General features: G+C 38.4%; 1 protein-coding gene across 6 annotated transcripts in view; it reads left to right on the forward strand.

The window, feature by feature from the left end:
* The window catches only part of Ankar (ankyrin and armadillo repeat containing), a 76,041-nt gene that overhangs the window by 1,387 nt on the left and 50,034 nt on the right, over window positions 1–24,620 (forward strand). For all 6 annotated transcript variants that reach the window (XR_005489135.2, XR_005489134.2, XM_039084559.2 and 3 more), the window contains exons 2-10: window positions 320–955; window positions 10,471–10,908; window positions 12,200–12,363; window positions 13,070–13,173; window positions 16,732–16,912; window positions 18,610–18,829; window positions 19,246–19,281; window positions 21,816–22,017; window positions 23,419–23,627. Coding sequence is in view for 4 of the 6 variants with exons in the window: in XM_039084559.2 (XP_038940487.1) it covers window positions 355–955; window positions 10,471–10,908; window positions 12,200–12,363; window positions 13,070–13,173; window positions 16,732–16,912; window positions 18,610–18,829; window positions 19,246–19,281; window positions 21,816–22,017; window positions 23,419–23,627 (2,155 nt within the window). In the remaining 2 variants the exon portion in view is untranslated. The remainder of the gene's footprint in view (window positions 1–319; window positions 956–10,470; window positions 10,909–12,199; window positions 12,364–13,069; window positions 13,174–16,731; window positions 16,913–18,609; window positions 18,830–19,245; window positions 19,282–21,815; window positions 22,018–23,418; window positions 23,628–24,620) is intronic.

Below are 24,620 nucleotides of genomic sequence, written 5' to 3' on the forward strand. Positions count from 1 at the left end.
TAAGATGTTATATATAATCTTATGAAACAACTATGTGTGGTCAGCTGTTGGCAGAATTTTGTAAAGCACAGGATTTCTCAGTAACTTTTGAATAAAAAGCAGAACTTTTCAAGTAATTTAACATGATTGATGCTAAAGATTTTACAAACTTAAGAATTAAAATTAAATTACTTGTGATTCAATTAATTGGAGGCTGTAGAAAGTACAGATTCTCCATGAAAATATTAACTAACTTTAGAAAGATAAAAGGTACATATTTATTTTTAAAAATCCAACTTTATTGCCATGGTAAATATTATTGTCTTTTCCTTTGTTGCAGAAACTTCAAAAAGAACAAGCTAGATTTAATTGGAAATGTTAAGAATAGTAAAAAAAGGAATAGTTAGATTTGATCAAGGACAAGATGAAGAAACCTTCCTGGAAAACTTAGCAGTGCAACGAAATGCCTCTGCTTTTTTTGAAAAATATGAACGAAGTGAAGTGCAAGAATTATTAACAACAGCACTAGTCAGCTGGCTGGCTGCCAAGGATGATGTTCGTTCTCAACTAGACATCCCGTGTGGACTCATGAGTCAAATAAATAATGTAGGCTTCTCCACTGCCGTCCTATTGACTCCTGTGGACCCTACTACCCAGTTAGACTACAGGGAAGTCCATCAGATCTTAAGGGAGTTGGCCATTGGAATTTATTGCTTAAATCAAATTCCTTCAATCAGTTTAGAAGCCAATTTTGATCAGAGTTCTTCTTGTCAATTACCTCCAGCTTATTATGATACCAGAGTTGGACAAATTTTGATCCATATTGACTATATGCTAAAAGCACTGTGGCATGGAATATACATGCCCAGAGAGAAACGAGCCAGGTTCTCTGAATTGTGGCGCACAATCATGGACATTGATCAAGATGGGAAGCCTCAAACAACTAAAAACATATATTCTGAGTTTAGTTCAGCAGGTAAGACCTTTTTCATAAAATAATTTTTGATCACACTTTTCCCCTCCTCCAACTCTTTCCAAATTGTCCCCACCTTCCCAACTCTATCCTTTTTCTTGCTCTCTTTAAAAAACAAACAGGCAAACAAACAGATGAAAGAAACTTAGAAACTTGCCTTCTCTCTCTCTCTCTCTCTCTCTCTCTCTCTCTCTCTCACACACACACACACAATGTTAAATAAGAAACCATAATATAAAAGTAAAAGATCAATAAGACAAAAAGTGCCCAAAGGAAGCAACATGATTAAAACACACACACACACACACACACACACACACACACACACACACACACACAAATACCATTGAGTTCATTTTTGTTGGCCATCTACTGCTGGGCATGTGGCCTTCTCTGACGTCTGGTAGGTATATTCAGTGAGATGCCATTGTAGAAAATTTAATTTATTCTTTGCAAGCAAATACCAATTATAGATATGGGATAGAACCCGTATTCCACTTCCCCCTCTCAGAGGTGGGACCCTATCTGGTTTGAACCTGCACAGACCCTGTTCATCCTGCTTATGTGCATACATCTTATGGTGACTGAGCATGATTATTAGGAGGAAGTATTGCCATCTTATGTAGTATAGCTCAGTTAAAAAGGACACATATATATATATTCCCACACATATAAGTACACAATCTATATATCTATATATAATTATTGTAAGCTTACAAAATATGTTGCCCTGTGGCTTTTAAAAATCATTCTTAGAGTTTCTATCTTTCCCCTTTTCAATTAAGAGTCACCCCATTATACCTGTCCGCTACTATCGTCCTCTCTGGAACCCCACCTCCACCCTCACCCTGGCCTTACAACAATGTTTTTCTACCTTCTTGGCTTCTACTAGTACTTCAGGTTATATACTTAGATCTAAATTTTTGGAGCTAGGAACTACAAATAAGACAGAATATATGGCCTTGTTTTCTGTATCTGGGTTACCCACACACAATATTTACCAGTTCCACTTATTTATCTGTAAATTTCATTTTTCTTTACAGCTGAACAGAACATTATTGTAACATATGTATCACACTTTTTACTATCCATTCACCAGTTGAAGGACATTTAGGTTGTTACCACATCCTAGCTACTGTGAATAAAGTAGCAATAAACATGGTTGAGCATCTCTAGAGTAGGCTACTGAGTCCTTTGAGTACTACAAGCTGGGCCATATGATAGATTAACTTTTAATTTTTTAAGAATTCTCCACATTTACTTCTGCGGTGGCTGTCCCAGTTTTCAATTCCAATGGGAGTGAATGAGCAGAATTCCCTTTCCCTGGATTTTACCAGCCTTTGTTGTCAGTTGTTTTCATGAATTTGGCCATTCATTCATTGTGACTGGGGTAATCTGTGATTGTTAACAAGGTTGAACACTTTAAAAGATATTTCTTAGCTATATTTCATTTCCTCTTTTGAGAACTCTGTTCAGATTCATAGACTATTTCCAAATGGGTAATTTGTTTTCTTGAATTCCAAGTTCTTTGTATTTTCTGGATATTAATCTCCCAACAGGTTTACACAGAGACCTATAAAGAGTTCTCTTCTGCAAATATATCATGTAGGGCATTTCCTATATTTTCTTCTAGTAGTTTCAGCATTCCAGATTCTGCATTGATGTCTTTGACCCACCTAGAGCTAACTTTTTGTGCAGGGTAATAGATATAGGTCTAATTCCATCCTTCTACATATGTGCACTCGGTTTCCCCACCAGCACTTGTTGAAGATACTATCTTTCAACCAATGTATATTTTGGTTGAAATTTCTCAAATATCAGATGGCTGTAGCTATGTGCATATATGTTTGGATTTCCTATTTTCTTCCATTGATCTTCATATCTATTTTTGTGTCAAGAACATTCTGTTTTTTATTGCTACTTCCAGCTTAAAATCAGGAATGGTAATAATTCCGACATTGCTCTTTTCACTCAACATTTCTTTAGCTCTCTAGGATCTGTTGTGATTCCATATGAATTTTAGAATTTTTTCCTATTTCTGTGAAGATTATCATGGGGTCTTTGATCGGGATTTTACTGAATCTGTAAATTGCTTTTTTATAAGATAGTGATTTTCAAAGACTTTTTCCTGTATCATCAAACATGGATTTTTAAATTTAAGTCCACTTATATGTGAGATGGTTTGTACATGCTTGGCTCAGAGAATAGTAGCTCTATTGACAGCTGTAGCCTTGTGGGAGGAAGTACATCACTGTGAGTGTAGGCTTAAAGACCCTCGTCCTTAGCTGCCTGAAAGCTGGTCTTCTGTTTGTCTTCAGAATAAGATGTAGACCTCTCAGTTCCTCTCTAGCACCATGCCTGCCTAGATGCTGCCATGCTCCTGCCTTAATGCTAGTGGACTGAATCTCTGAACTTGTAAACTAGACCCAATTAAATATTGTCCTTTATACAAATTGCCTCGATCATAGTGACTGTTCACATCAGTAAAACCTAACTAAGACAGTATTATTTATTATATTTATTTACTTACATGTGTTGAACCATCCCTGTGTCCCTAGGATAAAATCAACCTGATAAATGGTGGGTGACTTTTCTGGTGTATGCTTGTATTCAGTTTGCAAGTATTTTATTAAAGATGTTTGAATTTATGTTCATTAGAGATAATGGTCAGTTGCACTGATTTGTTTGAGTTAATTTTATACCCCGACACTTTGCTGAAGTTTTTTATCAGGTTTAGGAGTTCACTGGTAGTTTGATTAGCTACATTTAAATGATCATCCATCATGATCAAATAGGCTTCATCCCAGGTATGCAAGAATGAGTCAATATGCAGAAATCCAACAAGGTAATCCACTATGTAAACAAACTCTAAGAAAAAAAACCACATGATCATAAACAAACTCTAAGAAAAAAAACCACATGATCATCTCATTAGATGCTGAAAAAGCATTTGATAAAATTCAACACCCCTTCATAATAAAAGTCCTGGAAAGAATAGGAATTCAAGGCCCATACCTAAACACAGTAAAAGCCATATACAGCAAACCAGTAGCTAATATTAAACTAAATGGAGAGAAACTTGAAGCAATCCCACTAAAATCAGGGACTAGACAAGGCTGCCCACTCTCTCCCTACTTATTCAATATAGTTCTTGAAGTTCTAGCCAGAGCATTAAGACAACAAAAGGAGTTCAAAGGGATACAGATTGGAAAAGAAGAAGTCAAAATATCACTATTTGCAGATGATATGATAGTATATTTAAGTGATCCCAAAAGTTCCACCAGAGAACTACTAAACCTGATAAACACCTTCAGCAAAATGGCTGGGGATAAAATTAACTCAAATAAATCAGTAGCCTTCCTCTACACAAAAGAGAAACAAGCCGAGAAGGAAATTAGGGAAACGACACCCTTCATAATAGTCCCAAATAATATAAAATACCTTGGTGTGACTTTAACCAAGCAAGTGAAATATCTGTATGATAAGAGCTTCAAGCCTCTGAAGAAAGAAATTGAAGATCTCAGAAGATGGAAAGATCTCCCATGCTCATGGATTAGCAGGATTAATATAGTAAAAATGGCCATTTTACCAAAAGCGAACTACAGATTCAATGCAATCCCCATCAAAATACCAATCCAATTCTTCAAAGAGTTAGACAGAACAATTTGCTAATTCATCTGGAATAACAAAAACCCCAGGATAGCTAAAACTATCCTCAACAATAAAAGGACTTCAGGGGGAAACACTATCCCTGAACTCAAGCAGTATTACAGAGCAATAGTGATAAAAACTGCATGGTATTGGTACAGAGACAGACAGATAGACAAATGGAATAGAATTGAAGACCCAGAAATGGTCTTCACTTGATGGTCACTTGATTTTTGACAAAGGAGCCAAAACCATCCAATGGAAAAAGATAGCATTTTCAGCAAATGGTGCTGGTTCAACTGGAGGGCAACATGTAGAAGAATGCAGATCGATCCATGCTTATCACCCTGTACAAAGCTTAAGTCCAAGTGGATCAAGGACCTCCACATCAAACCAGACACACTCAAACTAATAGAAGAAAAACTAGGGAAGCATCTGGAACACATGGGCACTGGAAAAAATTTCCTGAACAAAACACCAATGGCTTATGCTCTAAGATCAAGAATCGACAAATGGGATCTCATAAAACTGCAAAGCTTCTGTAAGGCAAAGGACACTGTGGTTAGGACAAAATGGCAACCAACAGATTGGGAAAAGATCTTTACCAATCCTACAACAGATAGAGGCCTTATATCCAAAATATACAAAGAACTCAAGAAGTTAGACCGCAGGGAGACAAATAACCCTATTAAAAAATGGGGTTCAGAGCTAAACAAAGAATTCACAGCTGAGGAATGACGAATGGCTGAGAAACACCTAAAGAAATGTTCAACATCTTTAGTCATAAGGGAAATGCAAATCAAAACAACCCTGAGATTTCACCTCACACCAGTCACAATGGCTAAGATCAAAACCTCAGGTGACAGCAGATGCTGGTGAGGATGTGGAGAAGGAGGAACACTCCTCCATTGTTGGTGGGATTGCAGACTGGTACAACCATTCTGGAAATCAGTCTGGAGGTTCCTCAGAAAATTGGACATTGAACTGCCTGAGGATTCAGCTATACCTCTCTTGGGCATATACCCAAAAGATGCTCCAACATATAAAAAAGACACGTGCTCCACTATGTTCATCGCAGCCTTATTTATAATAGCCAGAAGCTGGAAAGAACCCAGATGTCCTTCAACAGAGGAATGGATACAGAAAATGTGGTACATCTACACAATGGAATATTACTCAGCTATCAAAAACAACGAGTTTATGAAATTCGTAGGCAAATGGTTGGAACTGGAAAATATCATCCTGAGTGAGGTAACCCAATCACAGAAAGACATACATGATATGCACTCATTGATAAGTGGCTATTAGCCCAAATGCTTGAATTACCCTAGATGCCTAGAACAAATGAAACTCAAGACGGATGATCAAAATGTGAATGCTTCACTCCTTCTTTAAAAGGAGAACAAGAATACCCTTGGCAGGGAAGAGAGAGGCAAAGATTAAAACAGAGACTGAAGGAACACCCATTCAGAGCCTGCCCCACATGTGGCCCATACATATACAGCCACCCAATTAGACAAGATGGATGAAGGAAAGAAGTGCAGACCGACAGGAGCCGGATGTAGATCGCTCCTGAGAGACACAGCCAGAATACAGCAAATACAGAGGCGAATGCCAGCAGCAAACCACTGAACTGAGAATAGGACCCCCGTTGAAGGAATCAGAGAAAGAACTGTAAGAGCTTGAAGGGGCTCGAGACCCCATATGTACAACAATGCCAAGCAACCAGAGCTTCCAGGGACTAAGCCACTACCTAAAGACTATACATGGACTGACCCTGGACTCTGACCTCATAGGTAGCAATGAATAGTAAGAGCACCAGTGCAAAGGGAAGCCCTTGGTCCTGCAAAGACTGAACCACCAGTGAATGTGATTGTTGGGGGGAGGGCGATAATGGGGGGAGGATGGGGAGGGCAACACCCATAGAGAAGGGGAGAGGAGGGGTTAGGGGGATGTTGGACTAGAAACCGGGAAGGGGAATAACAATCGAAATGTAAATAAGAAATACCCAAGTTAATAAAGATGAAAAAAAATGAAAACAAAAGAAGAAATCTGGGAGAATAAAAGGAAAGGTGCATGTTGGTAGCAGGCCTTTCCCTATGGGTATTTTATTTGTTTATTTTGTTTTGCTGTTTGCGTTCTCACTCATAGTTTGTCTTTCAGTAATTTTAGTCATATTGTTTGCTTTCTATGTTTTTCAGCTATACATATCCCTTCCTCTAGTATTCCTGTGTTCTTGGTAACGCTAGATTGGTGAAAACTTCCCTAACCTAAAAAAAGAGATACCCATAGGCATACAAGAAGCCTACAGAACTCCAAATAGATTGGACCAGAAAAGAAACACCTCCCGTCACATAATTGTCAAAACACCAAACGCACAAAATAAAGAAAGAATATTAAAAGCAGTAAGGGAAAAAAGTCAAGTAACATATAAAGGCAGACCTATCAGAATCACACCAGACTTTTCGCCAGAAACTATGAAGGCCAGAAGATCCTGGACAGATGTCATACAGACCCTAAGAGAACAAAATGCCAGCCCAGGTTACTGTATCCTGCAAAACTCTCAATTAACATAGATGGAGAAACCAAGATATTCCATGACAAAACCAAATTTACACAATATCTTTCTACAAATCCAGCACTACAAAGGATAATAAAGGGTAAAGCCCAACATAAGGAGGCAAGCTATACCCTAGAAGAAGGAAGAAACTAATCATCTTGGCAACAAAACAAAGAGAAGAAAAGCACACAAACATAACCTCACATCCAAATATGAATATAACAGGAAGCAATAATCACTATTCCTTAATATCTCTCAACATCAATGGCCTCAACTCCCCAATAAAAAGACATAGATTAACAAACTGGATACGCAATGAGGACCCTGCATTCTGCTGCCTACAGGAAACACACCTCAGAGACAAAGACAGACACTACCTCAGAGTGAAAGGCTGGAAAACAGCAAATGGTCAGAAGAAGCAAGCTGGAGTAGCCATTCTAATATCAAATAAAATCAATTTTCAATTAAAAGTCATCAAAAAAGATAAGGAAGGACACTTCATATTCATCAAAGGAAAAATCCACCAAGATGAACTCTCAATCCTCATCTTCGGTTGGTTTATATACCAGTGTGCAACTTCTAGGCTTGAAAGTAAAATGATGCTATCTGGTGCTGGATAGAGGAGCCTTATTTTTTATTATGGCAGCTTGCTATTTTTGTAATATGGTGATTTGGTTGAACACAATAAAGTACAGTAGTAACTGATCTCCCCTTCTTCCTGGATGAGTGAGGAGATGATTAAATGTTGATGTCAGCATCCTTGAGCATATTCAGATGAGCTTCTGCTTCTGTTGAAAAGGATGCTGTGTTTGATTGTGGTCCGAAGCTTTGAAGCACTACTTGGCATCTCCTTCCTTGGAGGTCTCACTGTTTAAACATAACAGATTTGATAGCTTGTTGGTAAGGTGAGGTCCAGCTTGTCTCCACTAGGTCATCTTCATGTGAATCCGGTGGTTATACGGTTTTGTTCTAGGGATATTTCATTTTTTAATAACGGTTTTAGCTGACATTCATGGAGAGAATGAATCCTTAGAAGTGTGCCACTAGTGAAAGGAAATCCTGTCTAGAGTATGTTTCTTTACAAAGCTGTGTCACACCATCCTTTGGGCCCTCTGCTGGAAAAGTAGAATCAAGTCTCAAATAATGCCTTTTAAATTGTATCCTCTAGTATTATAGATGTAGGACAGTACTGTATCATACCTCTGTGGATGTAAAATAGCTTGTACCTGCTTTATGATACGTAGTAGTGACCGTGCTTTATCAGATCTGTTTTTAATGATGTTGCTCAGAATGTTTTCTTTCCAGATGATGATTGAGAAGCTAATTTAAAAAAAATGGTGCCAGGTACCACAAGAGTAACAGAACTGTGCTGTTTTCTCGGGTTTTGTTTTTTTACTTTTTTTTTTTTTAATAGAGTGTGCTGGATGTCTCTACAGTTTTGTTCAGATGACTGCAGAACCTGGAAAAGCTGTTGCTGCTGTTGATGCATAACACACTGCTATTATTGGTCTTTTTATATAAATATAAATATATATATATATATACAGATATATAATTTGAATTTTTTGAAACTTTAGCTGTGCTGTCAACTTTGGAAAAAAGTATCCCCGTTTACAGTGTTGAGTTGGCACTGTACAGAAATTAACAGCCATATTGGTCTAGAAATGTTGAACTTAAGTTTTTTCCATTTGTACAGGGGTAACACACTGTATTAAAAATGTAAGGTCTTATCTACGTGGGTTTGATTACAAAAACTAATAAAGTATTCTCTAAATTAAAAAAAAGTTTTCATATTCTTTATTAGGATTGGGTTTAGGTTTAGGGTTGGGATTGTGGTTGGGTTGGGGTATGTTTCCTCTGCTTTATCTTTTAGTCCTGATATTATATTTCCTACTTAATCCATTATACTGGAAAGTCTTTCTTCTTTTTAAGTGGCATTGTTGAAAATTTTTAGTCTATCTTCATTTTGGCTTGATTTTTTTTTTCAGTATTTCCAATTTTTTTCATTACTGAATTGAGTTTTTAGAGTTTGAATTTTCATTGTTTATCTCATTCATTAATGTATTTTTGCTTTCTTGGACATGGTTCAGGAGTTTATTCCTATCCTCTTTAAGTTCATTGAGGTATTTGTGTCCTCCTTAAACTCAAATTCTTTGGTCATGGTTAAGATTTTTCTTTCAAATTCTATGTCCTGAGGGTTAATTTGGATAATTTTCATTAGAAAACATTTCTATAGGGTTGGGTGGGTCTTGGGAAAGACATACTGTATTGGCCTTTCATACAGTGTTTATTTTTGTGATGTGATCTTGACATGTAAAATTCTTTTTATGGTTGTATGTCTGATGTGAGATTTTAGGCTGCCTCTGTTAAGTTGTAGCTTGGTTTTCTCTCTGTTGTTGCCCAAGTTTGGTTGGTTTTAGATCAGATGAGAGTAGGAAATAGTAATCCAAACCCTCTGGGTAGTTTTGATTTCAATTTGGTAGAATGGGGCTAATTCCACGTCAGTGGTAACCAAGCACATGCACAAATGGGACAATAGCTACATCTCTTTGAACTTATGTACAAGGTACAGTACCTTAGATATGCTTAGGAGTATGAGATGACATGGATGGGCTGAGGTATTGGGAATTCACCAGGTTAGGCCAGCACACAGGCAGTTCAGTTGAGTGGAGGCCTGAAGATTGTGGGCCATGAGAGAAGGTAAGGGGTTAGGGAACTGTCAGGTTGGGCCAGAACCTAGGCTGTGCAAGTAGGAATCAGATTGAGGTTTGGAATGATGTAGACAAAGGGGTTCCTGGGGGACTCACTAGCTGGCAAAGCACATAGGATGTGTGGATAGGCCTAGTGTTGAATACAACCTGTTCCTTATATATGATGCTCTTGCATTTTTTGCATTTTTTCCCTAAACTTTAACTCACTCTCATCCTATTAATAGCCCCTTCTTTACTATGTTCTTTCCAAGATTTATAAGTTTTGTTTTTACTTTGTGATCCACTTTGTTTAACCAAGGTCTTTTATTTAACAACTGGAGCTGGGTAGAATCAGCAGAGGGCACACAACTGAAAGCCATGAAGCTCCTTTCCATAAATGTACCCTTAGCTATGAATTTGGCAGTTAAAAAGAAGTAGGTCATCCCAAGCTTCTCATGTCTGACTGACTGCTTGCAGGGGTGGTGTCAGTTCTGGGTCAACCTAGTAGAGGGAGCCACAGCTAGAGTTCATGATTACAAGAACTGTGTCTTGCCCAGAAAATTTCATGGGACCTTTCCTTATCTTGTCTCTTATTACCTAATTTTTTTCTTACTGTGAAGGTTTGGTTGATATTACAAATGACCCAGACTTTGAGGGGATCTATGATGAAGACATGAATGAAGATCCAACATATGAACCCAATAGCCCTGAAGAAAAGGCTATGTTCATGAAATATGCTGAGGGTATGATGATGAAGCTGACGTTCAGTACCACACATATTCAGCAGCATGAAAACATCTTTATATTTGAGACAGCCTATTGGCTTACTAATGCTATAAAGTACAACCAGGATTACCTTGACATTTGTACTTACCAGAGGCTACAACAAAGACTCTCTCTTCAAAAAAAAGTTATTCAAAAGCACTTCGAGAAAAAAAAAGAAATCAGAAGAGGGATAGGCTATCTGAAGTTAATATGTTTCCTGATTCCATTTTTACTCAGTTTAAAAAAGAAGATGAAAGTTCCATATTTAAATAGTCTACTTCCACCCTTTTCAGGTAAGAGGATAAGCAAAAATAGATCTTATGTTTGCTGGGATTTTAGAAAATTATTTTTCAAATAAGTAGTGTGTATGTTCTCATTGTTTCCTAGTAATAGGAGCTGATTAGTTTTATCACATGGTGTGGTGGTTTGAATAAGGCTCAGGTACTCAAGTGTATGGTCATCAGTGAGTGGCACTACTTGATTAGGAATATTAGGAGGGATTAGGTGGCATTGTTGGAGGAAGTGTGTCGTTGGGGTTGGCTTTGGGGTTTCAAAAGTTCAAACCAGGCCCAGTGTTGCTTTCTTCCTAATGCTTGTGGATGTGGATATAGAACTCTCATCTACTTTTCCTCTGCCAGGTCAGACTATGTACCTTGTGCTTCCAGAAGTGAACAAAACTCTGAGACTGTAAGCCAGCTCCAATTAAATAAATGCTGCCTTTTTTAAGAGTTGCTGTGGTCATGATGTCTCTGTACAATAGAACACTGACTAAGATAGCAGAGAAATACCTCCTTAATTCTTTATAGTATCTTTTGCCTAAAGTACCTCAAGAGAGATTTTGTTGTCATTGTTTAAATAAAAGTTATCAAAAACATAGAATTTGATTTCCAATAATTGAGGAATTATATGTTAATGTTTACTCATAGATGTCAACCAGAATATTTTGACAATGCTTTTTAAATGTTTATATAGTAAAACCACATTAAGATTCATTAAACAAATTTATTTTATTGTTAAAAGTTAAATACTTAGGCATGTATTTACTTATTTATTTATGTATTTGTTACTGGACCTGTTGACATAGGCCTGTAGTCCCAGCTACTCAAGAGAGAGGCAAAAAGATCACAAATTCAAGTCTAACGTGAGATCAAGGCTATCATAGGTGACAGAGTGAAAGACGGCTCATAGTGAGAAATAAAGGGGCCCGGAATAGAGCTCAGTGATTGACCACTTTTGTATGCAAGGTCCTGAGTATAGTCTCTAGTGCCACAAGTGTGTGTGTGTGTGTGTGTGTGTGTGTGTGTGTGTGTGTGTGTGTGTGTGTATGTGTGTGTATGTGTGTGTGTGTGTGTATGTGTGTGTGTGTGTATGTGTGTGTATGTGTGTGTATGTGTGTGTATGTGTGTGTGTGTGTGTGTGTCTTTGTAGAGAGAGTGTAAATAATTTTATAGTCAGTAATTGCCAAGTTTTAATTTCTTATGGAATTCTATATTTATTTACATGAATGATAATCAGATATCTAAAATGCAATCATCTATGTGTTTTCCACATTTTAAATTCAAATAATTGTTTTTATTTCTGGAGACGACAAGGTCAAGACGGAGAGAGAGCTGCCTCCATTTATGTACGGACGGAACTTTAAGTGCCAGAACTTCGATTACAAGGAACATCAGTACTTCCATGTGCACGGAGGGATTGAATTTGACATCAGCACGAGCCCAGTAGAGAACGCTCTGGACGACTTTAAGGTCTTTGGATCATTAGTATTTCTGAGATGTTCTGTTGTTTCAGCTGTTTTTATAAGTTTTCACTGAGAAAGAGCTTCTATTGGTACAGGCACCTTGTAAGTCTCTAGACAGCCATTCTCACAGGCCACTCTCTGTTTACACATTCCTGAAACAAACAAGAATTAAATGCAGCCACCTCTAAGCAGCTGTGTTGAAGAATAAACTGATAAATAAACCCAATACAGCTACTTTCATCACAGAGTTTACAGATTTCAAATGAGCAATCTTTGTCCTCGGACAGTTAAAGCATACAGTAGACATCCTGAACACATGGCTGATCATGGTGGCATACCTGAGATCCCAAGGGCATGAGAATCATGAATTCAAAGTCAACCAGGCACATCAGAGAGACTTTATTAATTAAAAAAGGGGAAAAAATAAATAAATTCCTGAACACTATGCTAATCTATCTTTATTTCTCAAAGATTATGATAAGAAAAAAGACAGCCTTAAGTTTGATAACCCAGGAAGCTGATTGCATCACATACATCAGCGCCTTACTTGTTATATTTATTATATTTATTCTCAGACTAGGAGTGGGATACATGCAATTATCAGATTTCTCTGGGGCATTTTTTCATTTGCACATAAAACATTTCAGATAAAGAATCTTAGAATTGTAGAGTTCGCTTAAGGATTTTTTTTTAATATGTGATTTTTATTTTAGAACAACGCCAAAAAAATATGGGCATGTGCTGCTAATACCTTTACAGAGGATTCAGGATACAAAGAATTTTACTCAGTACCAGTCATGGAGTTTTATGGAAAGAGGTGAGGCGCTTTCCATTCATACCAGCCACGGATTGTTGAATGTTAGCCGAAAACAAGAAAGCAGCAAAAAGCAAAAGCTAGCTTAAAATCTGAGAATGGCAATCCTAGAACCGGTATGATGTTGTAAATGACAGACTGAAAGCATAGTAAAGTTATTACTTCACACACTTTGATACAACCCACAAATATCCTTAGAGCTTGGACTTACAGTGAGCACACTTAGGTAGGCATGGAGGTGAGGACTAGATTATGAGGGGCTGTTGAAAGGAGTGGACAAAGCACACACCATTTCATTTCCTTATATTAACAGTTCCAAATCCTCTATGCCAGACCTTGCTATGTCTTTCATCTTCTAAATGGTGTAGTTCCTTCAGTGCTTCTAGAGCCTTCCATGTACCGTGTACCTATATTTCACCATGGATACTGAAATTTTAAAACATGAATTATACAGCTCAGAGAAAAAGGTTTGTTTGCTCTTTTGTTTCCACTCTTTTGTTTCCATTAGTAGATGGAGACAGTTGAGAGAATAGGGCCAAGTCTGAAATTCTGGAGAACAGAAATTTCAAAAATGGAGTAGGGAAAGAAACATGGGAGAGAGAGCGAACAAAGAAGACTGAGATGGTATAGCACGCAAGTAGGGAACAGAGACTGAGACAGAGTAGCAGTCAAATGGGATGTTTGTGTAAGAATAAATATAATAAAAGTGTCAGATACAACAGAAAATGACAACTATTTTAGAGTGAAGAGCTGCCTCTAAAGTTAGTTTTGATTTGGTAAGAGAATTCCAATGAGACTATGAGCAATGGAGACTATTTGCAGCAAGTTAAAGGGTAAATTGAGGGAAAGTTAATGAAACAGGAAGAGGTAAAAATAATCATATACACTGGGGATGGGGAGAACAGAAAATGAGGCAAAAGGTCTGTGAAGACAAAGAATTAAATGTGTTCAATCGATTGAGTATCGTCTGCTAAAGATGAAGTCAGCTACCATGTGACCATGTTTCTGAAGGAGAAAGAGCAGGGTGAAGATGGAGACATGTTTGAGGACCCGTGTGAAGGTGGCCTCTTACTCATAGGCAGACTCCATGGAAATACCTTCTGCCTTAAGTTGTTTGTTGTCTCTTTGGAAAAGGAAGGTCTTGTTCAAAGATTCAGCATCTACTGAATATTCCATAGACAGTCGTTGCCAGAGTGCACACTATCCTGGAGACATCTATGAATGAAATTCTACTTCTCAGCTTCTATCAGGCTTCTGGAACAGCGGTGATTCTGAAAGTGCATGAAAGCAGTGAGGAGAGCTAGATTCGTGAGAGGGTGTCCTAGGTGCAATAGTTAAGTTAGTGAGTGCATCTTGTTATTGCCCTGTAAGAGATTCAACCACTGCAATGTGATGTCATTGGGCAGTTGTTTCTCTAGTGTCTGACTAATGAGCAGCAATGGGGAATAAGTTGGTGAATTGTAGGTAGATATGAGTTTTCAAGTTTTGAAAACTATAGTAGGTTCTGGGTGGTAGCACATTAGTTAAAGTGCTTGCTGAACACACATGAGGATCTGAGATCTGGTCTCTTGCATCACATAAACACTCCAGGCACAGCACTGGAGTCTCCCATAACTAGGAGGTAAAGATAGGAGGGTCCCAGGGACTCACCATTCATCCGGCTACATTTGCCAATTAGTGAACCTCAGGTTCAGTGAGAAACTCTGCTTCAAAACATGATACAGAGATATAAAGGAAGACACTTAACCTCTGAACACACGTGCACACACACACCTAGTAAAAACAAATACAAAATGAGCATGTTTTTAGACCAGACAGCATGAAATGAAACTAAACACCACAAACACCTAATCAGTATTTTCCAGGTTCACATATCAAGCACTAGAGAACCTTCATCCGGTGTAAAAGCCAACCTCTGCATAATGTCTAATTGGAGTTCTGTATGCCAATTGGCCAGTATTCTCAAGTACAGTGAAAAACCCTTGGCTTCTTCCTTTCCTGCCCAGATTCCCTCCTTTCTCCTGCTGGGTGCCCAATAAGTTCCGAGTGCCATCTTTGATAACTCCTGCTTCTGGATGAGTGTGTGCTGCCTTCTCTCAGATTGGCTTCTCACCACGCCTGGCAAATGGCATAAGTTAGATTTGACAGATCCAATGAAATAAGAGTTCCTTTCCCAGTAACTGTTTTCAAAGTAGTGCTACCTTAAAACTCCAATAATTTCAAACAACTTTTTCTTTTAGACAGTCTGTTTCTTTTTTCATCATAATGTAGGGCTCTTGGTGCTGGACCAGAGAATAATGAGAACAACTGGAAACAGGGTATTTCAAAGTCTCTTGCTTTCCTTGATTTAAAGAAGCAGTCACTACACTGAGTCATAGCTAGAAAATTTAGATCCTAGACTCACTTTAGGTTCAGTGTGAGTTTTCTCATCACAACAGAGTAAAGGCATGGAACTACAATCAGACACTCAACAAACTGCAAGTCCTTAAGACTAGAACAATGCTGATTTATAGCAATGATAATTATTGAAGCTAACAGATTAATTGTCCTAAAATACCCGGTTTGGAGAAGAACATACCAGTTTCATGATACTGCTGTAGATGTAGGGAAGCTGACCAGAAGTCTGCTTAATGAAAACAAGTGAGCTTCCCTAAAGTCCCTGGTGATAATCACACTTAAAGTTTGAATAAGACATGTAGTACATCACTACACAGTACTTGCATGAAGATTACCTGGCTAAAATATCTAGCCACTAACTTTGAAGTACAGACCATCTGTGGCACTAACCACATATAAAGCACCTACATGTGCTTAGTGCCAGAGCTTAGTATACAGTGACCCTGGACCTCACACACTCATCTGATGAGAGACGCTCACAGGGTACATGCCAAATCCTCTCTCGGGTAGTAGAGACCCACAGTCTCACAAAGTGCTTCTCTTTAGATTGTCTTCACTCCTGCCAGAAGAGTCACCAGTGCTTCCTCTTGGGGAAGCACAAGCATTCCTGTGGTGAGAAGCCACTGCAGGCAACGGACTAATTGTATGGCGTGTTGCTGCTCTACTCCAGAAAGAGAGGGCCTGTGTTAGTCTTCCAGCCTGTGTCTCAGGATTGGGCGGGAATTTCTTTAGCCTACAGATGCAGTAAAAGGCAAGGAGCCATTACCTAAAACATTATTCCAGGTTGGCCTTAAGGATGATTATCCCTCAGAAAAACAATTTATGGACACAATTAGATTAAAACAGTAAGAGAAAGGAAAACAGAGGTGGAAGACCCTTTCTACAGCTCTTTTCTCTAGAACCTAGGCTTCTAGTGACTTGAGGACAGTGTTCCTAATCTGTTATGAGAATACATAACCAAGCCAAATAGTCACTAAAAAGGATAATTATACAGATAAAAATCTCAATAATAGTTGATAATAATGCTTTTTTTATACTATCAAGTATAGTTCAAACTATAGTCCTATGTAATTATTATGGAATAAGCAAGTTTTGACAGTATATAAATAAGCAGCAAACTAATTCACAACTATAAAACACACCCCTTTCCTTTATTTTTTATAGCTACTATGTGATCTATTTTGAACTTGAAATTTTCTACCAGCAACTCTATAAGACTCAATGGTGGGGAGCCATAAACGAAATTGTGAATAATCTGAGATTGAAAAGGCTTCCACTGACTGAAGCTCAACTACACGAGCAATTTAAGAAAAAATTTGGTTTAAAAAAAGCTATGAAATGCAAGGTATTTTACTATCAAAAAGTGTAAGAAGTTAGATATTATAAATTGATGTCCCCTATTCTACATGAGGTGAAAGGTCTAGGATGTGAGGTTAATGAAGGGTGCTGAGATGGATTGTTAGGGGTATGGAGTTTACTAGAAGAGTCATTGGTGGCTATGGACAGACAGACAGACAGACAGGCAAGCAAGCAAGCAGGCAAGCAGGCAGGCAGACAGACAGGCAGACAGACAATAACATGGCAGGGGCTCTGAGAAAGTTCAGGCCCTAACACCAGACAGTATGAGGCACGGCTCTGACCAGAGGAAATCAGGGCCCACAAGACAAGGCAGGAGAGAGAGAGAGAGAGAGAGAGAGAGAGAGAGAGAGAGAGAGAGAGAGAGAGACAGAGACAGACAGAGACAGAGACAGACAAAGAGAGACAGAGAGAGACAGAGAGAGACAGAGACACAGAGACACAGAGACACAGAGAGAGACAGAGAGAGACAGAGAGAGACAGAGAGAGACAGAGAGAGAGACAGAGAGAGGGAGAGGGAGAGAGTTTTAGTACTCTTCTGAGAACAGGGGTTGTGTAAATTTTCAGTCAAGGTCTCTGATGCCCAGGCAAAAGTCAGGGAAATGAGTAGAGAGCAACACCTCTGACCACCAACACTACCTTTTAAATGAATTCACTTCTCCAGGAGAGAACTCCTAGGACCTGAAGTCTATTAGCTTGGAGCTTGACAGACAAAGTCTCAATAGGGTGCTTTGTTGTCTCCTGAGAATGGAAGAGGTCCTGTAACTGTTCTAGCATTACATCTGTCCTGGGGATGTACTAATGCTTAAACAAATTCTTCAGTACGAAATAAAGATTCCGTGTTTCATTAGCTGAAAATCACTACGGTTCTAGATTTTACAATTTTGGCAAAGTAAACAAATTGTAATAAACTGGATTGAGATTAATCTGAATGGCAAATATTCACTGATGTCTACTGTTTAAAGCACTACTCTAGATAGGAAAGCCCCTTTGCAGAACTGCTTGTAGTGTTATCACATCTACTATACAAGTGAGAAGTGTGGAGTGCAGCGAGTTAATAGGAGTCACACAGTCAGGAAGCAACAGCACCCAGCTTCACCGTGGCAGGCAGACTAGACAGAGCTGGCATCCGGAGTCACCCTCTATTTAACAGACTTCAAAGGTTACCCTGGTACTTACTTCCCATTTATTTGTTTAAAAAGCCATAGTTTTAAAACTTGGATAACTAGCCTAAACTATCAGACTTTCTCAAAGAGCATAATATTTTTACCTTTATCTGAGAACTAAAGAAAGAATTCTCTCCAGCTATATAACTTGAGCTGACTAAAATTTCTTGAGTTGTCCTTAAGACTGCATTTGCTTTTAAACTACTTCACGAAAGTATCTGTCCATTTTGCTGAAATTGTCTGCAGGGATGAAGCTACAGTTAACTCTAAAAGACAGGGAAACGATCTCTCCAAATATATTTTCCATGCTCAATATCTCCTTGTAGCTCTGTGACTTTTAGCATTGTCCAGGGAGAAGCTCTTCACTTGTCCCCTGTGGTAACATGGCAAACATTGAACTTGTGACTCTTTTGATACATTCCATGTGTTCTTTTCTTCCCTTTAAAGAAAACTTTGATGTATTTTTATTTAAAAAATAACTACTTTAAAAAACTAATGCTGACCCTTTAAATAATTTTAGAGTATCCCATTTGGTCTGAAGTCTGCTGTTGAAAGAGGCTTGTCTGCTGTTTTCCACACATTTAGCCGTAAAACCTCAAGCTCCACAATCAATGTTTCTGATGAAGCAGGCTACGCCATTTTCCACCATGCTGCCCTGCACAATCGGGTCCCTATCATATGTCAGCTGTGTAACGCCAACTTCAACGTCAACCAGAGACGCTTCATCATGTTCACCCAAGGTTTTACTCAGTTTCCAAACTTTGTTCGGTACTCATAAGCCTAATTAATATAAAGCAGACTTCGGTGATTTAAATGCAGAGAGTAGCAGTTGTCCTTTAAGCACGTTTAAATGTGAAAAGAAATTTTGGTAATTAAAAATGTTCTATTCATCCTTGTCTTTCTCAGATTTCTATCTGCTGATAAATAGGCACATTTCACAGTATGAATAAGTAAATAGCTGCTTGTAATATTACTGTTAAATCAGCACATCCTCCCACCTGCAGGTTTTGATTAGCTTTTGAAAGGGATGGTGTTTTCAGCTAGAAATTGTACTCCACATTGTCTGGTGTGAGTCTGCTTTCTGTATCGATACCCTGTCACTTGTTCTCCTATATATTGGTAATCATGTTTCTATGTCAATTATCTCTTTAAACAGAGTCATCCAAAATGGATATGAAAAAAGAAAGAAACGGTAAGGCATAAGTGAAGTATGTGTACATATTAAAAGATTATTGTATGTGCCAAAACTTTTGCTGGCTGTGGTGTTACAAGCCTGTAATTCCAGCACATGGGAGACAGAAATAGATAGGAAACAGGGATTAAGCATTCTCAGTTATATAGTGAATTTGAGATAGCCTAGACTGCATGAAATTCTGTCTTGAAAATGAATCATTACCTCATCAAAAAATAAAGAATAAAACATTTTATAGTATATAACCCGCAAATGTTTTATTGCATAAAATGTAAAATAACCAGGTTTCATTTTTCATTTGAAGTGTAATTTTTCTGCCCATGTTTATTAATACTCATAAGTTAGGTATCCCTCGTTTATAATATTTACTACCATCTAGACTGGTTTTATAAATTCAGTTTCCAAAGTGGTTGTGGAAGCTTGTACATAAGCAGTTAAGAGCTGGGAATGTAGCTCAGCTATATGGTGCTTGCCCAGCATGTGCAAGGTCCTAAATTCAATCTCTAGCATCCTGTTCCCACGAACAAGTTAATATAATTTAGACACTCTGCCCTCTAGGGGTGATAATGATGTATGGGCTCTGAGGAATGATTACATTTGGTGGAGATCAATGTTTTGAGATAAGCATTGAATATAAAAACACAAAAGTATCTTTGTCCTCAAATTTCCATTTCCTTTCTACACATGTAAGAGATTTACCATATACCTTCAGAGTCTACACTAGGTAATTAAAGAATTCTTCCATAAAAACAAACCAAACCAAACCAAACAAACAAGTACTTTACAAGGCCCATATTGTCAAGGGCAGAGAGGGACTAGGTACTACTCCAGTGAAGGACAGAGTACACCTGAGAGTATTCCACAAAGGAGCCATGACCTTATGTTTCTCCTCCTTCAATCTTCTTCCAGGGCGTCCCACTAGCAGGAACTGGACAGAAGCCCCTATGACAGGTCTCCCAGATTTTTCAGCGCTCATGTTTGCCTACAGCAAGCTTCTAGCAATTCATCATCAGCCTTCCTTCTGCTGGTCACGTTAGAAGTTCTGCTTGATGGCACCGCTGATAGTCATGCTGCTCTGCTTCTGGGCCACCTTACAACTTGGAGCATAGCAGTTTGCCTTCTACTGTCACTTCTGTACTGAATTTTGAAAGGCCTGTTAATTTTCTGCTGAGCATTGTATTTGTAATTAGAGCTGACTGTCTGTTGTGTCTTGTGATCATACACACCTTACTAGAAATTGGAAAACGAAGCAAGAATTTTTTTTTCTTTTCTTTTTTTCGGAGCTGGGGACCGAACCCAGGGCCTTGCGCTTGCTAGGCAAGCGCTCTACCACTGAGCTAAATCCCCAACCCCAGAAGCAAGAATTTTTAAATTTAGTATTTAAAAATGTTTTGATCCTTTTTTCTTACTGTCCTTCAGTCTCAAACTTTCTCATAATGCAATGAATGGCCTCCAATCCCAGCCAACTTCTTAGAACTCTTAATCTGGTTTGGTGGCAAGTTTTTTAAAGAAGAGTTTATCAAAGATTCAGTCACAGTAAATATAAGTGACAGCTGTCCTGCTCTTCCTATACCTTCTCCTAGTGGGACTGTCTGTTACATACTAAAGATTACACACTGCTGTCTCTCTGTAAGCTCTGTCCAAGGTCTTCAGGGTAATACAATGTAGAGTGATAAGGTGTATCCTTCCTCCAGAGCACACATGATGTTAAGATCCCATACTCTGCCACGGACAAGCTTCGGCTTGCTAGAGGTCCCAGACAGTAGGCAGGTCCTGAGGCTGCTCACAATGCCATTGTTCAAACCACAAGCGACACACAGACTAGTCACACTGAACTGGAGTGTCCACACTCCATGTTCAGTACCACCAAGAGCCTGAGAGTGGTCACGTGTACACAAACGTGTGCTGCATTTGCCTAGCAATGAGCAGAGGAAACTGGGGCAACCAATACGGCCTTGCAAACGAGAACCATGAATAATGAAGTCTGTGATTACTTCTAGGAAGTCATATGTAGCAAATAGGGGTCGTCAACAGCTATAAGGCTCTCAGGATCCACAACCCAGAATATGGGAGATGGAGCCAGCTAAGTAATGGTTTTAAACACATAGATTCAGCTCATATTTTACAGACAAAGATGTGATATAAAGATTACTGGGCACCGAAGCCTAAAGACACGGGCCTGCTTTACCAGCTACTTGAGACCCTTTAGCAAGAATACCTAAAGTTTTAGGGCCACCCTGAGCAACTAAATATAATTATATTTCAAAAATAAAAGTGTATGTATTTTATACAAATACATATATTTCCCCATGTTATTTCTTGTCCATAAAAGGTATGATTTTTCCAGACATTCCACGTTAAACAAAGTAATACAAGCTTGTCCAAATGATTGTTTTTGTGCTTACTTTCAGTCTTTTCAAATATTATAAAGCACTAAGCTGCATGGTTGGACTCATAAAGGCATGCGCATTTATTGTTTGTTTATTTTAGGAGGGCTATCTCTTTGACTACTAAACAATCGTTGTTCATCTCAGGTCCAACACCTCTACACCTGGCTGCACAAGCTTGTTCACTGGAAGCAACCATCTGTCTACTTTGTTTCAAAGCTGATTACACACTTACTGAGAAAAGAGGCTGGATGCCAATACACTTCGCCGCCTTCTATGATAACATCTGCATCATCATCGCACTCTGTAGGAAGGATCCGAGTTTGCTAGAGGCTGAGGCAACAGCTGAGTGAGTTATTGAGCATCTGTAAGAATATGAACTTCTTTCCTGACGATCATCACCATTAAGGGCCTAATTGGTCTGGGGTAGCAAAGCGCTGATGTCCTCTCTGACCCTCAACTTCTTCTCTTTAAGCTTAGAATTTATAAAGACCAGCTCTTCCATCCACCTATGTGTGTTTTCTAGAGGAATAAAGAAGGGCTCCTGGGAATTTCTTTTCCTTTTGTATCAATAGTATAGCTTCACAGACAGGCTTATTAGGCTAACCACGTAACTAAGGAAGATAAAGTTGTTCTTGTTTCCTATGTAATACCCAGGTAGTTCCAGATCCAGGTAGATAGAATGTATTCTCAGCAGAAGTAGCTACTTGTGTCTAGCAGAGATACAAGCAAAAAGAAGAAAAGTTGGAAACAGGGAACATCTCCTTCAGTCTTCTGTTTCATTAATTTTGCTGAAGAGCCATTTTTAAGAGTAGAGGCATAGGGGTTGGGGATTTAGCTCAGTGGTAGAGCGCTTGCCTAGGAAGCGCAAGGCCCTGGGTTCGGTCCCCAGCTCCGAAAAAAAGAACCAAAAAAAAAGAGTAGAGGCATAAATTTTTCTTAAAGATTGTCTACGAATCCAAAGACCATGTGGTTATTTTGATTTCCTGAACCTATTCATGGATACGTTAGCCTTAAGTCTTCAAATTGTGTATCTGTTATTTGCATACTGGCTTGGAAGTTTGAGGGACCCTGGACTTTTGTTATTGCTCCTTAACATATGGCTTCTGTACCATAGAAGAAAATAGCAACTATTGCCATTCCATTTTCTTGCCTGTATTATGGACAGGAGTGAAAAGGATAGAAGGCATCCTTTGTCTTCACAGAGGTGCCCTTGAAACTACTACTACTGTCCTGATGGCCTCACTTGTTCCCCTATGAGGGAAAATGGAAGCTGAACACTGGGTTGGATAACCATGCACACAACTCTTTTTTATATAAAACAACAATTAATTTTCTTGCTGTTATTTTCCACTACAATGGGGGAACTGGGATTTGCAATTGGATATAAAATATTTAAAAATGTGTTTGATAACTATCAAATCTATTTGATATTTGTAAGGTCGATTGCTATTATCTGATTATATCTCCACTAATTTATAGAAATTCTGAAAAGATTAGATAGGATAGTATATTTTAATTATTTTGTATAGTATTAATTTCCAAACACATTACAAGGTATAATAATTGAGAAAGAGGACAGAAATGACTACTAAGGAGAGATAGGCAGGAAGGCAAATCTGTGGAATTCAGAGAATGAGAATCTAAAGGAAGACAAAGGGATAGTATAGAGTTCTTGCAGCAATACAATAAAGGGAAATGTGACGCTGTATGTGTGCTCAATACTGTTACGATGTGTTCTCGACTTTAGGAATCAGTGTACTCCACTGTTACTTGCTGCCACTTCGGGAGCCCTAGACACGATCCAATACCTGTTTTCTCTTGGTGCAAACTGGAGAAAAACAGACACAAAGGGGAACAACATCATCCATCTGTCAGTGCTTACTTTTCATACAGAGGTACTCAAGTACATAATAGAGCTGCATATCCCTGAGCTTCCGGTTTGGAAAACTCTGGTGGGTGAGTATAGAACATGAGATTTCATTGTAAGGAAATGTTCTGATTATTCTATCTTTGATCTCTGCTATGCTGAAATGAAATAAGTAAAATAGAGTGTGTAGATCTTTAAAATTGAAGATCATGAAAGAAATTTATGCATTGAAACCAAGAGTAATATAGTTGATTAGGGAACTGTATTTTTGTGTCCAAAAGTAGTTTGATTTCTAACTAAAGATCGGTAACCAAAATGAACTATAGCTTACAAAATGATATTTACTCTTATTACCCAACTTTCTTAAAAGTCAGAACATCATTTTTCTCCATTAATAAACCAAATCCCAAATGGAAAAAAAAAGAATGAAAAAGCAGAAATTAGAAGCAAAGGTTCTTTTCTATTTATTCTTTACTCCTAATTTTACAGGCAGTTTTAGAAAAGTTTTTCCTCACATTTTGAGGAATTTTTATGCAAAATTTTGTGTTCAATTTAGCCAGAAAAACAAGGATAAGTATTGCACAGTCAATTGAATGTGCATGTCAAAATTTATCCCTCCCCCAAGCCACATTATAATTACATGAAGATTAAACAATGAAGCAGCAGCAGCAATCAAAATTCAAGAAACAGGAGTGGTGATGGTCTATAGGCAATGTAAATCCAAAGTATTGATTAAAGTAACAACTATGAATGTGAGGAAATGGGTATGAGAAAATGGCAGCCACCTCTTAGACTTAGCTGAATCTCAAGCCATCATCAGGAAAGCTGAGAACTTCTCAAACACATAACCCACAGTCCTCCTGAGGCTGGAAAACAGGCAGTGCCAGGGTTCTCCACAGAGCCCAGCCAGAAAGGCCAGCAGCTACTGAGGATGTCTTTCTCCTTGGTGAACAGAAGTGGAAAGACCCCAGGGAGCAAAGGGTGACAGCAAAGGGGCATTCCCTAGTGGAGCCAGCCTTAATTAGGCAGAGGAAAGTGCCACTGAGTCCAGGGAAAACAAGGTGAATTTCAAATAGAGAAAG

The sequence above is a fragment of the Rattus norvegicus genome, chromosome 9 (genome assembly GCF_036323735.1).
Source record: "Rattus norvegicus strain BN/NHsdMcwi chromosome 9, GRCr8, whole genome shotgun sequence".
Taxonomy (NCBI): Eukaryota; Metazoa; Chordata; class Mammalia; order Rodentia; family Muridae; genus Rattus; species Rattus norvegicus.